General features: G+C 44.1%; 1 protein-coding gene across 1 annotated transcript in view; it reads left to right on the top strand.

Moving 5' to 3' along the window:
* Window positions 1–18,776, top strand: part of ATP10D (ATPase phospholipid transporting 10D (putative)) — a gene marked incomplete at its 3' end in the record, with an annotated part of 176,005 nt that extends 157,229 nt beyond the window's left edge. The window contains exons 19-23 of the mRNA XM_082252624.1: window positions 10,024–10,224; window positions 10,797–10,877; window positions 12,753–12,857; window positions 16,922–17,109; window positions 18,584–18,776. Coding sequence (XP_082108750.1) covers window positions 10,024–10,224; window positions 10,797–10,877; window positions 12,753–12,857; window positions 16,922–17,109; window positions 18,584–18,776 — 768 coding nt within the window. The remainder of the gene's footprint in view (window positions 1–10,023; window positions 10,225–10,796; window positions 10,878–12,752; window positions 12,858–16,921; window positions 17,110–18,583) is intronic.
* Between the last annotated feature and the right edge of the window lie 291 nt (window positions 18,777–19,067).

Genomic DNA, 19,067 nt, shown 5'->3' with positions numbered 1-19,067 from the left:
AGATACAATGTAACGGCTGTAATCCAACTGTCTGGGGAACCCTGTCCCTGGAGACTCCTGAGGGAGTATGCCCACAGTGAGAGCAAAGACTGCTACATATTAGAGCATGTCCCTTGAATCCGGTCTATTTAGCTCCTAGGGGACTGCAGGAGTCTAAAACCACCACTGCAGTAGGTCAAAGCTTCAACCCTTCTGGAATCCTATGGGAATAAATCTCTATAGCGCCAGCTGTGACTTCATTGTAACAAGGTTCACAGTAGGCACCCACTTAGCATGTGCAGCCTCCTTCAAGGGGACTTGTACTCTTCATGCACATGCCATTTTAGACTAGACATACAGACCAGCTCTTTCTGTCCCGCTATCTACTCAACTCTAGTGCTTATCCTCCGGGACACAATTGGGCTCCCTGCTGCCTCTAAGTGACTATTCACAGGTGGTTTTACACTGCTGGAGAAGGAAGGGTTATCGTTCGCACCCTTTTGTGGGTATCCCTCACTTGGAGCATTAATGAGGTGGACCAAAGGTGCGAAGGAGTTGGCCTTGTGGGCCTTGCTGGCTTACAGTCTAATAGTCCTGGGAGGGGAGACAGGGCATTCTTTGCTACTGTGTCCCGAAGTTTGTGGGGAAGATTTATGCCTTGTTAATTGACACACTCAGGCTGCAAGCAAGCACCTACATTCTCTCCTCTAGAATCCATCTTGATTATACTTTAGCTGCTACTGCTTCTGAGGAGGATGAGGGTTGTACCTCGTCTATTTTTGATGACTGTCTACTGACATTTCTCCTAAACTTAAGGACACCATTGTGGTCCTTACTGATGCAGTGCGCATGTGTCTTGACCTGGAGAAGCCTTTGTAGATGATGCCAAATGTCAACAGCGTGGATTCCTCAAGTCCCCAGCCTGCCAAATCCTTTCCTGTACACTCATTTTTGAAGCCTGTTTTGTACGTTGACGGATCTCATGCTGAAGAGATTTTCACCCCTTCCAGGTGCCTTGCCCAGGAATATCCTATTGAGCAGGAGTTGTTGATTCTGCCATCTCCTGTCTTAACAAGAATTTAACTATACCTGTGGAGGACCTAGTCTTTAAACACCCTGTGGATAAACGTTTGGAAGCCTTTCGAAGGTCTTGTTTTCACTTGCAGGCCCTGCCAACAACCTATCATTGCATCCATGTCCATCTTCCAGACCTAAGCTGCCTGGTCCGAGGAACTTGTCTGGGGATCCTAGTTCTATCCTGATGGTTCCTTTTCTTTTCTCACTGAAGCTCTTGCCTGTGACCCTGCTCTATTGCGTTAACAAGCTGGCAGATATTCTTCATCAAATTTCTAGAATGGTCCTTCTTTTGGTACATATGCAGAGGACCTTCTGGCTCAAATGTTTCCAGTTTTGCTGTGGACTCACAAAATTACCAGTTTGTCATCCTTCCCTTTTGGTTTGTCAATTGCACCGTGGGTTTTCACCAAGGTGCTAGTTCTGGTCCTTGCCTTGCCTTGCTTTGCTGCCAGGGCATTCCCATGGTGAGATATCTGGATGGTCACCATCTGCAAGAACAGTCAGGTTAGTCTCTGTCACCCATAAATTCGACAGGTTGTTCAGACCAGTTGGAGTTTCAGGGGGATCACGAATCTCCAGAAATCTGCTCTGGGACCATCTCATTGCTTGGAGTATCTGTGCCTGATCCTGCATACAACTCTGTCCAAGGTTTGTCTCACTTAGGACAAACTACAGCTCCTTTAGTCCCATGTTCAAAATCACCAGTCCGGGAGTCATCCATCCCTCTAATTTTGCATTAGTTTTGTATGCCCAGTTCCACTCTAGACTTTTGTAACTTAAAATTCTGGCTGCATAAGGTGGGAGCTCAGTCTCTGGACCATCATGTCCGCCTGACCTGCAAAACCAAGCTTGCCCTAGTTTGGTGGGTCACAAGGGCCTAATAGTGACCTCCTTTAAGGCAGTTCCATCTTCCCAATTCCACTCCAGGCCATTACAACTAAATATTTTGCCTGCATGGGGCAGGACAACTATGTCTTTGGACTATCATATCATAGATAGCAGTGGAGTAGCATATAATCAGATATGTTCATTATTTTAATGTTTGCGCTCACACCCTCAATGTCAGACCGTCAAAGGGAATGCATGAATGTAAAAAATGTTTTAGCTTTAGAACCACTTTAAGTTTTGCCAGATGGATGTCCAGGTCTCCACTGATGCCAGCTTCAGTCATAGGGTTCTTCAGGTGGCTTCCCAAATCTGTTGAGCCTCTTCTGGTAATCTTTTGCTTTCATAAGCCGTTTAGCCTTCATTTGTTATGTCTTCCACCCCTCAGTTGAACTTCTTTTAAACGTCCCTATGTACCCAATTTTTTTCTCGTGTCCCACAATGTATGATTTTAAAAAAATAGGATTTTTGAATAAAAATCCTTTCCTTGGAGTATATTTGGGACACAGGTCTCTTCCTTCTGTTTTTCTTATGATCCGCTATTATTATTGCGTATTCTAAAACTCAGGCATGCTGGGAGTAACAGAGGTAGAACTGGGCTTGACACCCTTAGAGGATGTTCAATCTCCTGAAAGCAACTGCAAAATCCTATGTACCGGACTGCTTCTCCTATGTCTGTCTTGCAAATTTACTCCGAGTTTTTACGTCAAGTCAAAAATCCTATTTTTGAAGTTATGGGTGAAAACGACTCATTCTGCCTTGAATTACAGAATGCAACAACAGTGCCAAGGTAAAGCGCACAAAATGCTTTATTGGTTCTTCTGCAAAAGGCGGGGAAAAAAAAAAACCACAACCAATGTACAGTATTTCGCCCCCTTCATCTGGGCTTTGAGATTAAACAAGTGTACGTGGATTCGAGGGACCTCTTTAGCAAACGAAATCTGTATTTCTCTAGCGCTCATCGACAGACGTAGTCCTCGGTGATACACCACCTTCGGGTTATGTTACCTCCGCAGGAGCAGGACTAGACAGGAAATTAAAAAGCTCTGGCCACACCCTAGGGGCAGTCCCAGAGGGTATATCCTCTCTCTCTCTGCCTCAGCAAATCAGTTATTTTCTGTCTAGTTAGGAGTAAGGACCTAGACACCTTGCTGGGATCTTAGGTCCTGGCAAGAATTTTTTCTTAAAGGATTTTTTTAGACAGCTTTTTCTCCAGTGTTCCTGTGAGATCTTCAAGCAAGAAAGCTGAACTGGGCGACGGGCTGGATGTTGTGATCCGGTGGTCACCCCAGTTCAGCCTACGAGCGCGTGCAGGCCATAGCTCCGCACTGGGTCGGCCGCGACAAAGTCCCATTAAAAGGACTAAACCCGCGAGTTAAACGTCTCGCTGAAACGCCAAAGACCATGAGTCACGGCGTTCGTATCGGTCGACAGCCCTCCCGCCCCGGTGGAGAGGGGTACTGTCAGGAGTTGGTGCCCGCCTGGTTCCGGTATGGTGAGTAGTATGTTCCCCCTTTCCCTCTGACGGGTTTTGTGGTGAACGCGGGCCCCTCTCGGTATGGTAAGAAAGAGTCCTTTCTATCCTATAACATGTCACAGATCCTCCTACTTTGAGTGTGATTTTTTGTGTACAAAAAGCCAGGAGGCTTGGTTTGGGAGCTAACAATCTATTGTATACATGTTTAAAAGATGTAATCTGTGGCATTCTGGGAATCTTATGGGTTAAGTATAAGCTACCTACCAGTCAGAAGCCACGGACATGTAGACTGCCTTCCAAATCAGATCTCCAGCTATTAGCAGGCCTCCCGAACGGCCATGCGGTCCGCCAGGGGCCGATACCGCCAACCACGCCATATCCCCAGGCAGAGACAGTGTTGTGTGCAGCACACCGACATTCAGCAGGCCGCCGCCATTTTTTCTTGCAGGATCGCACGAGCCGCCATTTTAGCTTAGCCTCGTGTCTCCAGCATGGGGGCGGCCATGTTTGAGGTGATCCTACACCTCGTGGAGCTTGGGGGAGGCGCCGGAAGGCGTGCAGAGGGGCGGAGCCGCCTCCTTTCTTCCTGGGCAGCCAGCCAAAAGACTTCCTGTTTGTCAAGACAGCGCTGTAAGCTGTTGCAGTTTAACTCTGGGCATCAAGTGGTGAGCCTGGGGGTCTATCTCTCTCTCTCTCGATCGATAGGGATCCCTAAGCAGGTAACACTAAGGGGCTTTTTTGTGGCGCTGGGGGTCAAAAAAAAAAAAAAAAAAAAAGTTTTTTTCTTTACTTTTGAATTATATTATCCAGGAAGTAACTGGAGTTATTATGGACCCTGCCACACATATTCCCCCACCTGTTTCCCTCGAGGGGGCCTCGGGACCCGCCGGTGCACAGAGTATAGAGTCATTTACAGCAATTTTGGAGTCTATGGTGGCTCGGGTGGAGGCGGCCTGTCAGGGACGGGGGTCAAGGAAGCGACCCCCGCCTACCCCTATACCATCTGACACCTCTGACTCAGATTCAGAGATGGTCACGGCAGTTGCAGGTTCCTCTGCAAGGGCTGTTATCCCAGGTAAAGCCCCCTCAGACAGTGAGGAGGACGCTTCTTCTCTTGCTATAATTCAGGAAGAAGCATTGGTGGACGCACTAGTTGTGCGGCGAAGGCTTTTCCTGTACCTAAATGTTTTGGTAATCAGATTAAAGGAGAATGGGAGCATTCTAAACGTACCTTTACTATTTCCAAGCGTATTGCTAGACGCTATCCGTTTGAGGAATCCATCATTAAGAAATGGACGGTACCACCAGTCGTGGATCCGCCTATTTCCAGGCTGAATAAAGCCACGGTTATTCCAGTGGAGGACACTTCGTCCTTTAAGGATCCGGTGGATCGAAAGATAGAAGCAGAGTCCCGCACTATCTTTTCTCTGATAGGGTCAGCATTTAGACCAGTAATCGTTATTGGTCTAGTTTCCCAGACACTTACGGAATGGGCGAAGATGGTACGCCAAGATCTTAGGGGAAAAGATATTCCCCAGGAGACATCTGATTTGATGGAACAGATCATACAAGGGCTACGGTTTATCTGTGACGCAGCCTTGGACACTACTCCCCTATTAGGGCATGCATCTAAGTTAGCAGTGATCCTCAGACGTGTGCTGTGGTTAAAATGCTGGTCAGCTGACCTAGGTTCCAAAAAGACCTTGACCAATCTCCCCTTTCAGGGGAATCGTCTATTTGGAGCCAACCTAGATGAAATCATTAAGGATGCCACTGGGGGCAAGAGCACTTTTTTGCCACAGGCTGCAAAAGCTAAGGGACCTCGCAACAAGCGAGGACCTTTCTTTACCGCCCATAAAGGGCGCCCGGCTGGTACTAGCGGGAAAGGCAAGACTCCTCCAGGAGGGTTCAAGAAGGGGACCAACCCAGCCAAACCCGAAGCAAAGGAGTACACAGCCTGAAGGTGCGCCCCCACCCGGTTTCAGGGTGGGGGGACGTTTTCACCGGTATTCAGGACATTAGATCGAGCATCAACCACTACTACCGGTGCGATTCTTCCCTTCCAACATTTAAGTACCACAGGAAGCGGTAGTTACCGTTCCCTGAAAAGATTTTTTCCTCTACCTTTTCCTAAGATTAGTCCCGATACCTCACAGGAATCGGATCTGGTTGACCAGATAGGCCAAGCAGCCTCTAGTCGGGTGACTTCGGTCCCTGAGGTTCAACCAGAAAAGATCACTTTTCCTGATAACTATCAGGCATCTGATAAATGTGTGGGAACAGAAAACGACCAGACTTTCTCGGATGGTCGGGGCCAGATAGCTCTAGGGACGCCTGGTTCAGATCCAATCAGCGCCAGTGGTCCTAGAAATTCTAGGCTGGCCTCCTCAAGCCGGCCTGGCCGACTTGGACATGTTAGTCGCAGACGTTCCGTGGGAACTTCGTCTCAGGGAGTGTCTGTGGTCTCAAGGACCAATTTACCTTCGTGCTTTACAGTCGCTGGTTTTAATGGCCTGGCCATTGAGACCCAAGTACTGAAGGACAGAGGTTTGTCTACTTCAGTCATTCCTACCCTTATTAAAGCAAGGAAAGCGACTTCCAGCAAAGTCTATTATCACACATGGAAGACTTATATTGCGTGGTGCGAATCTTTAGGATTTCCTCCACGTACCTATTCGGTGACTCGAATATTGGCTTTTTTGCAACAAGGGGTTGAGCAGAAGCTAGCCTTGAGCACCATCAAGGGTCAAGTTTCAGCATTAGCAATCTTCTTTCAGAAGCCTTTAGCTACCAAATCCTTGGTGCGGAATTTCATCCAGGGGGTGCGGCACCTGGCTCCTCCAGTCCGCGCGCCCTTACCGCCCTGGGATCTTAATTTGGTTTTGTCGGTTCTACAGAAACCTCCTTTTGAAAACATCAGGGAGATTCCCTTGCTTACTCTATCCCAGAAGGTGGCCTTCTTGGTGGCTATTACTTCTGCTCGCAGGGTGTCAGAACTGGCTGCATTATCATGCCAGTCACCATACCTAGTGATTCATAGGGATAAGGTAGTACTTCATCCTAAGCCATCTTTTCTTCCCAAGGTGGTTTCAGATTTTCATCTGAATGAAGATATTGTACTACCTTCCTTGTGTCCTCAGCCCAAGCATCATCGGGAACATGCGTTGCATTCCTTAGATGTGGTTCAGGCAATCAGGGTATACCTGAAAGCTACGGAATCATTCCGTAAGACGGATTCACTTTTTGTGATCACGGATGGCCCCAGAAAGGGTTTGCCTGCATCTGCCGCGACCATTGCCAAATGGATTAGACAAACGGTGGTACAGGCTTATTCTATTAAGGGTCAGAGTCCTCCGTTCCCTGTTAGGGCGCACTCCACTCGAGCGCTCAGTACTTCCTTGGCCTTTCGCCATCAGGCGTCAGTGGTCCAGGTATGTAAGGCGGCCACCTGGTCGTCGGTACATACCTTTACAAAATTCTATAAAATTGATGTGACGGCATCGGCGGATGCCTCATTTGGCCGCAAGGTTTTGCAGGCCGCAATTTGAGGAGACCGGTGGTCTACCTCGAGGGTTTTTTTCTGTTTGAAAAAAAAAAAAAAAAAAATTGTTTTCTCTTTTTTTTGGTTGAGTCTCATCATTAAGGATGAGCATTGTAAACTTCTAGTTGGCACCGGTTGGGCCTTCTAGATTGGGATTTGATTCCATTTTCCCACCCCTCAGTTGTGATACTGCTCTGGGACGTCCCGAAGGTGGTGTATCACCGAGGACTACGTCTGTCGATGAGCGCTAGAGAAAAATGGATTTTTGTAAAATCTTACCGTAAAATCCTTTTCTCTTAGCTCATCGACAGACGTAGTCCCCGCCCCTCTGTTTTGGAGTTGGGTTGGGTTAAATTCTCTAAGCACTGCTTTTTCACATAACTGATTTGCTGAGGCAGAGAGAGAGAGGATATACCCTCTGGGACTGCCCCTAGGGTGTGGCCAGAGCTTTTTAATTTCCTGTCTAGTCCTGCTCCTGCGGAGGTAACATAACCCGAAGGTGGTGTATCACCGAGGACTACGTCTGTCGATGAGCTAAGAGAAAAGGATTTTACGGTAAGATTTTACAAAAATCCATTTTTATATGGATATTTTAAATGTTCAAAACTGTCTGAAGTTTGGCCAGTGTTAAAAAAAAAAAACGAGATCAGATCCCCTCCAATCTGTAGACAGCCAAGCTGGAGACAGTGAGCTCACTGACTTTAGTGTTTACAAATTAGTACTTGAGGTCCCAGTGCCGGCTGGATAATCTTCATTCTGCTTTGAAGTCTTAGTCCACATACTGCTGTTGGAAGAGTCTCTCTAAATTCCTATACCTACAATAATGTGAAATAAGAATTTTAATAGTGAGATCCTGTAATGTCTGATTACAAATTTGGAAACGGGAATTTTTATTGTAAATGATGCTGCAGAGAGCAAAGTATATACACATTAAAGTGTATGGAATATTCACCTCAAAATAGCACAGTGATTTTACTAATCGGGGAATACAAGCGCATTTGCTATCTTTTTAACAAGATTGTTTGTTTTACTATAGTTATTGCTAATCTATCCACATTTACTGACCAGAAAATAGGTGCAGGAACTCCCCCCTTCTGAGTCGCCCCTTGTCTCCACCTCCTACCCATCTCTGAGTACCGTCCTTGGGTTCCACCCCCTACCCATCTCCCAGTACCTCCCCTTTTAGAGAATACAGAACCAGGTATTTTGTGGTGCTAAATATTCTGTATGTAATTTAATTATAGCAAGAAAAGCAGTTAACCACTTAAGCCCCGGAAGATTTTACCCCCTTCCTGACCAGGGCCTATTTTGCGATTCGGCACTGCGTGACTTTAACGGACAATTGCGCGGTCGTGCGACGCTGTACCTAAATGAATTTGACGTCCTTTCTTTCCCACTAACAGAGCTTTCTTTTGGTGGTATTTGATCACCTGTGCGATTTTTTTTTTTTTTTTTGATCATGCGCTATAAACAAAAAAAAGCGTAAATTTTGCAAAAATAGCAATATTTTTCACATTTTTTTATATGAAATTCCCCAAAAAAATGTAAAAATCAAAATTTTTTAACATTTTTGGCCAATTTGTTTTATGCTACATATGTTTGGTGAAAAAAATCGCAAAAAGCGTATTTTAATTGGTTTGCGCAAAAGTTATCGCGTTTACTAACAAAGGGAAAGATTTTTGTCATTTCTGTTTTTTTTTTAACGCGTAATGGCGGCGATCTGCGATATTTTTTTTTTTTTTTTTTTTTTTGCGGTACTGCGAAATTGCGGCGGACAGATCGGACCCTTGACTGACATTTTTGACACTTTTGGGGTTACCAGTGACATTTCTACAGTAATCAGTGCTATACAAATGCACTGTTACTGTAAAATTACACTGGCAGTGAAGGGGTTAACTTTTTTTGAGAGGGAGGGGCTGTGTGTGTCCCTAGGGGCGTGATTCTAACTGTGATTGGCTGTGGCTTGGGTTGTAGGAACAATGATCAACGGTCCTACATAGTAGAACCATATGATCAGTGTTTCTACACAGGGGAGAATGACAGGCGGCTTGTTTACACTAGCCACCTGACTTTCTCCCTCTGCAGCGACGATCGCCGAGTGACCGGCAGACATCGGGTCCGCCGGTCACACGCGCGGGGGGGGTCCGTGACCACGCGGGAGCGCGCCTCCGGGGGCGCGCGCTCACTCCCTAGACCCTCGCAGGCTAGCGACGTAGATCTACGTCACTTTGCCTGTGAGGGGCTGACTGCCGACGTAAATAGTCGTGCGGCAGTCGGCAAGTGGTTAAATAGATCCTCTGCAGCCAGCAACAATAGACCCACCCAGAAACAATGGACCACCCACAACAAAATTCCACAACTGGGAACAATAGATCCACCCCAGCAACAACAGTTATCCCAGCAGCCAGCATCAATAGACCCTCCAGCAGCCAGCAACATAAGTCCCCCAGCACATCCCACACCCCTTGCTATTACATACATTTAGCACTGGGGGAACCAGAACAGTGTTCCTCTGCGCTCCCGCTAAAAGAAAAGCCCTGCATTTAACTGTGTATTGAATTTTATACAGTGCTATATTCCAAAGTTGATATGAAGCTATAATAACTACCTTGCTGATTCGGTAATAGAAGGGCAGAAATGGTTGCCTTTTCTGAATCCTTGTGCAGGCTCCTTTCTGTGCCCAGTGTCTAGGCATTTGGTTATGTGATTTAATTATCCCTGTCAGAAAAAAAAGTTAATGTTGCCTGATCACATCATCAAATGCCTAGGCATGGAGAGATCTGCATTTCTTTTCTAAAGGTGTGTATGTCAATCCTTCTGTTCCTTTTTATCAATCTCCGAAAGACTTTTAAACATATATTTAGGTTAGCATTAGAGTATAGTTATTGATATTTGCATGCATGCTTGGTTACCCCCATGCTTTGTTTTTGTGCACTGCCCACAAGCTTTGCTCCTGGGTATTTTGAAGACTATGATGACAATAGCACATTTGTTACAAACACATTACGCAGTATACAGGAAAGGGAAATCTGGTGCATTTTACGTTGTGGTTTTCTCCCTCCAGATGTTTGTGAATCTTCTTTTCTGGTACCAGTTCTTCTGTGGTTTCTCAGGAACAGCTATGACAGATTTTTGGATGCTAATTTTGTTTAACCTGATCTTCACATCTGTGCCGCCTATAATTTACGGAATTCTCGATAAAGATTTATCTGCAGAAACCCTTATTTTGCTTCCAGTGCTCTACAAATCAGGACAAATATCAGAGGTGAGAGCAGCTGGGACCTTATGTCCTCTCATATTATTGTCCTAACCCGATAACTTTTAAAGATTTGTTGACAAAGGGTTTTGATTTCTTCTTATTTGTTCCATGGGAATATTTATCGTGGTCAAATGTAACATTCACTTAAAATTCACTGTAATCAGTGAGTATTTTACTGTATTTATAAATCACAATCACTTCATTCACTGGAACATTTATTAGATCAAGCGAAAATTTTTGTTGCTGTCCTGGTCTCCAGGTTATACCAGGTTATACGTGTCATACCGAGTAGTGCGGGAAATTTCAGTGGGGACACATCTTTGAAAAAACATAATGACCTCAATTCTCTCCAAAACTTTATGTAGCTGGATTTAAACTTTAAATTCACATCAAGCTGAATTAAATTTCAAAGCTGATGGTGTGAGCATCTGCATTAGCTGCTAAATGGAGAAGAAAGGGGAAGAGCAGCTCTGGTAATGTCATTGGATATGGGGTGGGACAGTTAAGAGAAAAAAATGTTAACTGGTTTTACCCTATATTGTAATTTTACGCCTGTCATTTTTATTTTTCTCATCTAGGCTTACCAGCAATCAACATTCTGGGTCACCATAGTGGATGCTTTCTACCAAAGCTTGGCATGTTTCTTCATTCCTTACTTTGTAAGTAGATTACAGATTATTTATTTGTAGAACTTTTTTTTTAATTTCTTTTCTGTCATACACGCTTATTTATATTACTTTAGCTTGGCAGGCTAGTTTATGAGGAGTGAAGTATAAATAGAGCAATCAGATTTAATTTCAAAGATGATATCATGATCCCGATGCCTGCGGGCTTGGGTAACTTACGCAAATCCACAGCTCCTACGGTACGGTCATCCAATAAAATTTTCATACTACCAAAATATTTAGCGCCACAAGATTTCACTTGTGTTTCTATGACTCGATTCTTGTTGTTGTGTATCCCCTCCGTAGGTGTTCAGCTGTACTGTCATTTTTGAGTGCAAAAATAAAAATGATTGTATCAGAAAGATGATACCATGATGATTTTGTATCTGGGTCTAATCTTGGGGGGTGCTGGGGTGGGCTTTGCCCCTCCAGATTTCAGTAGTATCCTTCCAGGACCAGTGACATTGGTATTAGGAAGTTAAGGGCTGGGGGGGCAATACACAGCCGCAGCGGTGCCAAGTCGGCATGCCTGCACAGTGCCCCGCCCCTATTCACAAAATGGCATCATATGTTTCTATGGTGCAGAGGGGTGGACCAGGATGCACAGCATCATTATTTGCGGTTTGTGAAGGGGAGGCTATGTTGTAATGAGGGAATGGGGGACTCTGTTGCAAAATGCGAAGAGGGTATACTTTTATGATGGGGGGGAAAACTGTTGTGAAGGGGGACCTCCAATAGGAAGGGTGACTCTGATGGTATGGGGATGACTCTGATTTCAAGGAGGTGATTTAATGGGGGACAGTTATGTAAAGGGGGCTTACTCTGAAGTGCTGGGTGGAATCTGTTGTGAAGGGAGAATGCTGATGTAAATGGGAACTCCCCTCTGTGATGCCAAGTAGTGGGTAACATCATCAACTAGTGTCCTTAAACCCAATAAGAACAGTTCAAAACTAGACTGTCTCTGGATTTTGCATATTTTTAAAGGATGCCATGACTTAAAAAAAAAAAGGTTGCGAAATGCTGGCCTAATTACACATGCATTGTTTTGCAGCCACATAGAGATGTAGAGAATGAGGAGAAACTATACCCCCCCTGACTTTTTCTCACCTGTACGTCCAGATTGGACAGTTAACTAAACCTCCAGATCAGACAGGCTAGATCTAGCCCTGTTTTGTATGGACAGTTGCTCTGATTTTGTCCTGGTGTTGTGAAGTTGGTAATGAACACATAATAGAACTGCCTCTCTGGGATATTGTAAAGATGACGTTCACTTGTCACCTCTTCCTTTTGCCTGTGAGTAGCATGCATTTTGTACTTCTGTCCATTAGAACTTTATTCAACTACTTGTATGCCTGCAAAGTTCAACAAGCTTGTTGGCGGACAGTTTGGACACCCCATTTTGACCCCCACAAGTGGAAGAGTCAGTTTCCCCAAAAATCCCCTGCTCACCATTATTAGGATATCTATGGTCCCATCAAACCATTTTGCAGTATTGTAAATAAAAAAAAAAGGAATGATTGTGAATCACATCCCAACTCACTATTCAGTAGCAGGCTGCATAATCCTAATAAAGTCCATTACAGTGGACATGCCTTGGTTTGGGGAGTCTTGGTAACAAATTCAAAATGAATGAAATGTACATAAATGTATTGCTAGTCTGTGACACTGGCATCATCTGGTATTACATGCGAAAAAGCACCCTATAAAGGCCAGTGGATCAGTCATCCGGTAGATGCGAGATAGAAAGTCCCAGGTTTTATACAAACCGTGAAGAATATAGGGGATTTATTTGTATACATTAAAAAAAAATCTTCATAACATTGAATAAAAATCATTAGTAATTCGTTATTTTCCTCTTTACTTTTGCAGACTTACTTTGGCTCGGATATGGATATCTTTTCTTTTGGGAGTTTCATCATAACAGCAACGCTGTTTGTGGTTTTGCTACACCTTCTAATTGAAAGCAAGAGCCTGGTGAGTCAATACAAAATGCAGCCTGCTGCTGGAAGGCTGGGCAAGACATCTGATGGAAGAATATCAAATCTTGTTCTGCAGCCATTAGGTCATCTGTTCTGTTTTAACATTTCTATTTCATGCTTTTCCTACAATGAAATTTCATTAAAAGTCTTTTTTTTTTTTCCTTGCTAGACTTTCAACTTTAAACCAGGGTGGAGACGTTATAATTTCGCTAGTGATATGTTATTGTTACTTTTTTACTTTTTTTGTTTTTGTCTTTTTTGGACAAAAACTCCCAGTGCAAAATAATCTCTACTTACAAAAAACAAATGAGCTCTTAGTGTGACATTTTTGCCAATTTTACTAGTTGATTGGTTTCCTTGTGGTAAATTGGTTTATTTCTTGTGAGAACAGTGTACATGCTGAAGAGACTTGTCAGCCATCGGTTTTGAGAGGCCAGGAAGAACAGTTCCAATGCATTTCTATGGGCAAGCGGATGATCATCCGCTGACATCTGCCTCCATTAATGATTATATATATATATATATATATATATATATATATATATATATATATATATATATACATAATTTATTTTATTTTTTTATGAAGGAAAGCCCTATTTTTCTTCAGTTTAAAAAAAAAAAAAAAGGAACAGGCTAAAAATGCATGTAAACGGACAAACGGTCTGTTTTTGCATTGGTAGTGGATGTGAAAATAACTGGGGAGAAGGAGGGGCATAGGAAAAAAGGGAGAGTGTGTGTGTGTGTGTGTGGGGGGGGGGGGGGGGGGTGTAAAATAAATGGTTAGTGTGTCCCAGCGGGAGGTATCAGGGGTGGGATAGAAGGTTTCACCATTTAAGGTAAACAGGTCTAAAAACTCAAAATGTGTGCTTATTGTGTAGGTACATCACATGCAAAGGTCTATATTATACTGAACAAAATGATAAACGCAACACTTGTTTTTGCCTCCATTTTTTATGAGCTGAACGCAAAGATCTAAGAAAACCGGAAATCATCCTTGAATAGAACACCTCTCCAAAGTGCCAGACTCCATCGAATGTGAGCATTTGCCCACTCAAGTCTGTTACGACGACAAACTGCAGTCAGGTCCAGACCCCGATGAGGACGACGAGCATGCAGATGAGCTTCCCTGAGACCTTTTCTGACAGTTTGTGCAGAAATTTTGGTTATGAAAACCGATTGTTGCAGCAGCTGTCCAGGTGGCTGGTCTCAGATGATCTTGGAGGTGAAGATGCTGCATGTGGAGGTCCTGGGCTGGTGTGGTTACACGTGGTCTGCTGTTCTGAGGCCGGTTGGATGTACTGCCAAATTCTCTGAAACGCCTTTGGAGACCACTTATGGTAGAGAAATGAACATTCAATTCACAGCCAACAGCTCTGATGGACATTCCTGCAGTCAGCATGCCAATTGCACGCTCTCTCAAAACTTGCGACATCTGTGGCATTGTGCTGTGTGATAAAACTGCACATTTTAGAGTGGCCTTTTATTGTGGCCAGCCTAAGGCACACCTGTGCAATAATCATGCTGTCTATTCAGCATCTTGATATGCCACACCTGTGAGGGGGATGAATTATGTTGGCAAAGGAGAAGTGCTCACTAACACAGATTTAGACAAATTTGTAAACAATATTTGAGAAAAATAGGCCTTTTGTGTACATAGAAAAAGTCTTCGATCTTTGAGTTCAGTTAATGAAAAATGGGGGCAAAAACAAAAGTGTTGCGTTTATAATTGTGTTCAGTATAGAATTAATTTTTCAAGGTTTCTCATGAGGATAAAGCCACAACTATACCTATTCTCTTAGACATGCTACAATACCCATCATGGTTAACTACCCTGTTATTATATTGTGCCACTCTGTCTGCTTGTGTTGTCTTTAGGGGCTTGTCAGATAACAAAATCTGTTACTAGCAGCACTTCGTCAGTAGCAGAAACACTACAGGTTAAACTTTTATTATCACTGTCGCCCTGACACTGCCTGAAATACCACTGAAACTCAGCCACGATCGTTGGAGCGGCAACATAGCAACTAAAAACTGCTTAAGGCAATAGATGCTAGGGTTAATTTACAGAAGGCAAATAAGCTTTTCTCTTTGCAAGGGATAATTCCTTTTAGCTTAGTGAATGTGGTGAAGATTCCTGTCGGAGAATACCAAATCCACACGCAAGGGGTAAAAACTGTTTTGTTTGAATAGATGATGGAAGTGAGCAGAGTTTCACCTCCTCACTAAGCTAAGGGAAAATGTACTTTTGAAATGAAAATTCTCCTGCTAAGTGAATGGACCATGTTCCTTTTATAAATAAACTCCTATACAAATTATAGTCCTTATATCTTGAAAGTGCAGGTGCAAATGTGCAGCAAGCAAATTAAAGTGATTGAAGTGCTAAGTGTTCAGCAAAGATGCATCCTTCATGCAAATGAGGGAAAAAGGAATCCGTCACCAGGTGACCCACTCACTTACCAGATGACCCCTTGGGGTCTAGCATGGGTAAGTGGTAGCTTCAAGAAATTCCCGGTGTTTGGCCAGACTCTCGTCTCCCCGCTCTCTTTATGTACCCGGGAGTTTTTCCACTGCGTGAGAAGGGCTGGTATGGATTCCGCTAAGTACTTCACTCAAGCCATATACGATAATTCCATTAAGCCATAAGAAAACAGAGAAAGCTCATGGTGTAGTATGTATATTCCATGATTTAATAAAAAATGTAGCCACTTACATTCTAGTTTACAGGGAACAGCTCGGAGTAGCGCCGCAGCCGGTTTGCGTTCCGGCTGCGTTCCAGGAAACCGGAAGTGACGTAGGGCGTAGCACAGACCAGACACATTTCGTCATCCAACGTGTGATGTCATCAGGGGGAGTAGAGCGGGTACCTGCTTTTGACAGTTAACCGCTCCCACTTCCTGGTGATTTCACCGCAGAAGTTTGGCCCCCCTCCTTCCCCCGCTGCTGGGCCATTCACAAAGCTCAGCAAGGCTTCACTGCCAGTTTCTCTTACAAATAGTGGTGGCGGCAGCACCGTAAAGCCAATTTAAAAATTGGCTAGGATAAAGACACCATTGGATTCCAGGACAGGTAAGTGTCCTAGTATTAAAAGTCAGCAGCTACAGTATTTGTAGCTGTTAACTTTGACTTTTTTTCTGAAAGAGCGTGGAGCTCCACTTTAAACAGTTCTGTCGTAGTGAAACTTTGTTTAGAATCTCATCTGAAGTTGGCCTTAAAGGGTTAGTTCACCTTTATTTAAAAAAATAAATAAATACTCTGTGCAGTCGACAAATACCATTCTATAATTCTAAACTAATATCTGATTTTTAATATATCCATTTTTGTTCCTCCCATACATGTAGGCTATTCGTGCATGTAGTGAAACGCTTCTGATGGTTTTAACAACTCCATCCTGTCCTCTTCTCTAGGACAGACCAGCCAATGGGATGAGCGCCCCCTAGCAGTACAGGAGCAAGTGGGTTTCTTCTTCCCAGCCCCGCACATGCACATTGTGCACTCCACTGAGCATATTCGCTCAGCGGCTGCAGTAAGAGAGTGTTGCAGCTGCTGAGGTCACCTGCAGTGGCAAGAGATAGCACCATGCATGTGTGGGGCTCAGAAGAACAGCGCTCACTCTTGTACCACTAGGAGGCCCTCATCCCAATAGCTGGTCCGTCCTAGAGAAGAGGACCGAACAAAGCTGGGAAAACACTTCGTTTGGGGCAGGCTTCACTCCGTGCACAAATGGCCTACAGGTGTGGAGTATAAATGCATTATTGTAAAACTGAATTAGTTTAATGTGAAATGGTGTTCATGCAGTGCATAGGATATTTTGGGTTTTTTTTTATATAAGGTGAACTAACACTTGTAAGTGAAGGCTGTACTGTCCACAGCAGCCAGTTAGATTTAAGCAGCTATGTTTCCAGTGCTTGTCAGCAAATAAATGCAGGGGTCTTACTGGTCGCTTTTCGCTCAAGTTTTGTGAAACTAGCTTGTAAACATTGATAATTTGCCGGATTGCTGTAAAATGAAGCATGTATTTCTCAATGAAATGTCTTTTCATTCTACTTCTTATTTCAGACATGGATTCACTGGACAGTGATGTTTCTCAGTGTTCTCGCCTATTTTGTATTCGCCTTGGCTCTTTCTGCAGCTTGTGTGAACTGTATCCCACCTGCAAATGTATACTGGATCATGCACACTCATATGGCTGACCCAGTCTTCTATCTTGTGTGTATCATGACTGTAGTAGTTGCACTTTTACCAAGGTATGTATACATAATATGCTTCTATAAGTGCAGTAATTTCTTAGTCATCACCTGCCATTATTGATAGGTTGGCTCCTGAAATGTTCAGCATAAAAATATACCTGTATTTCTCATCTGCGTTAGTGTTAAATGGATATTATAGTTTTTTTTTTAATTATAAATAACATGGTTTACTTACCTGCTCTGTGCATCCTACTCTTCTAGGCTCCTGGCCCCCCCTCTTCTGAGTGCCCCCATAGCAAGAAGCTTGCTATGGGGGCACTTGTGCATGCTCGCTCCCGGGTCCCGCCCTGTGTGTCTAGAAGTCACACAGATCAGGGCTCAGTTCTGCTCCCTCCTTCCTGTCTTTGAGCTGTGGTTGACAGCAGCAGGAGCCAATGGACCTTAGCCAATCGGGAGGTAGGGACCCGGGAGAGCAACCGCTCTCATGCACATCACTGGAATGCGATAAGGCTCGGGTAATTATTAGGGGGGCTGGGGAGGGGAGCTTCATACTGAAGGTTTTTACCAAAAACCTTCTGCCTTTAGAACTACTTTAAATGGTCCAATCACACCCATTTCACCTGACTCAATGCACAAGCATGAATTGTGCTGCTTAGTGCTCCCCAAGGAGGCAAGTCTGAAGAATTCATTATTGCACATGGAGATCCCTTCATCTTCTCACAGAGAAGAAAAAAGGTGACACTGGACCGCTTGAGCACGGTTGGTTGAGTCACACATTGTGGCAGAATTTAGCACTTTGGAGGGAAGATTTCAGGTTTGAGAGGCAGGTCCTTGCGCATGCACAGACCTATGCCTGTCGGGTCACAAATATCTTTTTTTTCCTTATAGTTGCACTTCCTAATTTCTCTCCTAGGCAAGGATAATGCAGGGCTGGCCAAACTACTGCCTCCTGTATGCCCACATCACCAATATCAGGAGCCAGTACTTGACATGTTTTCTTATGAGTGAATTCTCACACATGCATGGACATGCCGCTGGTCTCTGAGAGATCCCATGGGTCTTGCAGAGACGCAGCTTGTTTGCGCATGTATGAGATCTTGCTCATGTGGGTCTTTGCACTGAAATCCTTCCTCCTGGGACATGAGTTAGACGTCCAGGAGGCAGTGGGTGACTGACCCTACGTTGTTTTCGCCTAGGCAAAGAATCAGAAAGTGACACTATTAAATCAATAAAAAGGGTTGTGGCAGACCCAAACGGGACAGGGGCTATTTGGAAGGACTGCAGGGTAGCCTCTTGCCTACTCACTATGGACCCTGGACCCTGGTTTTTGACAGGGCTCATAGTCAGTAGGCAAGAGGCTACCCTGGGGTCCCTCCAAAAGCCTCTGTCCCAATTGGGTTTCTCACTGGGATGATTTCCTTTTCCTAAAATAAAAAATATCTACAGTTGTGATAGAGGGAGAGGGGAAAATAAGTGTAATCATTGAAGGTGTGCGTTAACCTTTTACTCCCATCATATTTTTTTATTTTAGGTATGTTTACAGGATCTTTCAAGGGTCATTGTTCCCTACTCCACAGCAAAGGGCTAAGCAGCTGGACGTGATGCCCGCTGAAGAGCGTTTACGTGCCATTCCAAAGATTGCACGGCGTAACAGTACCTCATTTCATATTGTGCCAGCAGGTGGCAGCAAAGCAACAGGGGATGAAGAAGCTTTTTTTGTCTAAAAAGGATGCACAACAGAAGAGATTGATCCTTTGTTGCTTAAGCAATTGCACAGTCAATGTTTATTGCTAAAATATACTTGTATTATGTGCATGGTGCTAATATAGTACGACAAAGGAGGTAATCTGCTCCTTTAAGATTTTGGGGATCTATAGATCAAAGCCTAGACCCAATCTATCTGTGTAAAAGGAATCTGCTGGGCAATTTAGACTTGGCCATAAATAACTGGATCAATGGCTGAATGTAGAGGTTGCAATTCATTCATCATTCCAGCTTTTCTTGTTGCACTTTGT

The sequence above is a fragment of the Pelophylax lessonae genome, assembly GCF_965119305.1.
Source record: "Pelophylax lessonae genome assembly, chromosome: 1".
NCBI classification, from domain to species: Eukaryota; Metazoa; Chordata; class Amphibia; order Anura; family Ranidae; genus Pelophylax; species Pelophylax lessonae.
Note: the sequence above shows the minus strand (reverse complement) of the source record. Positions and strands in the feature narration are given on the sequence as shown.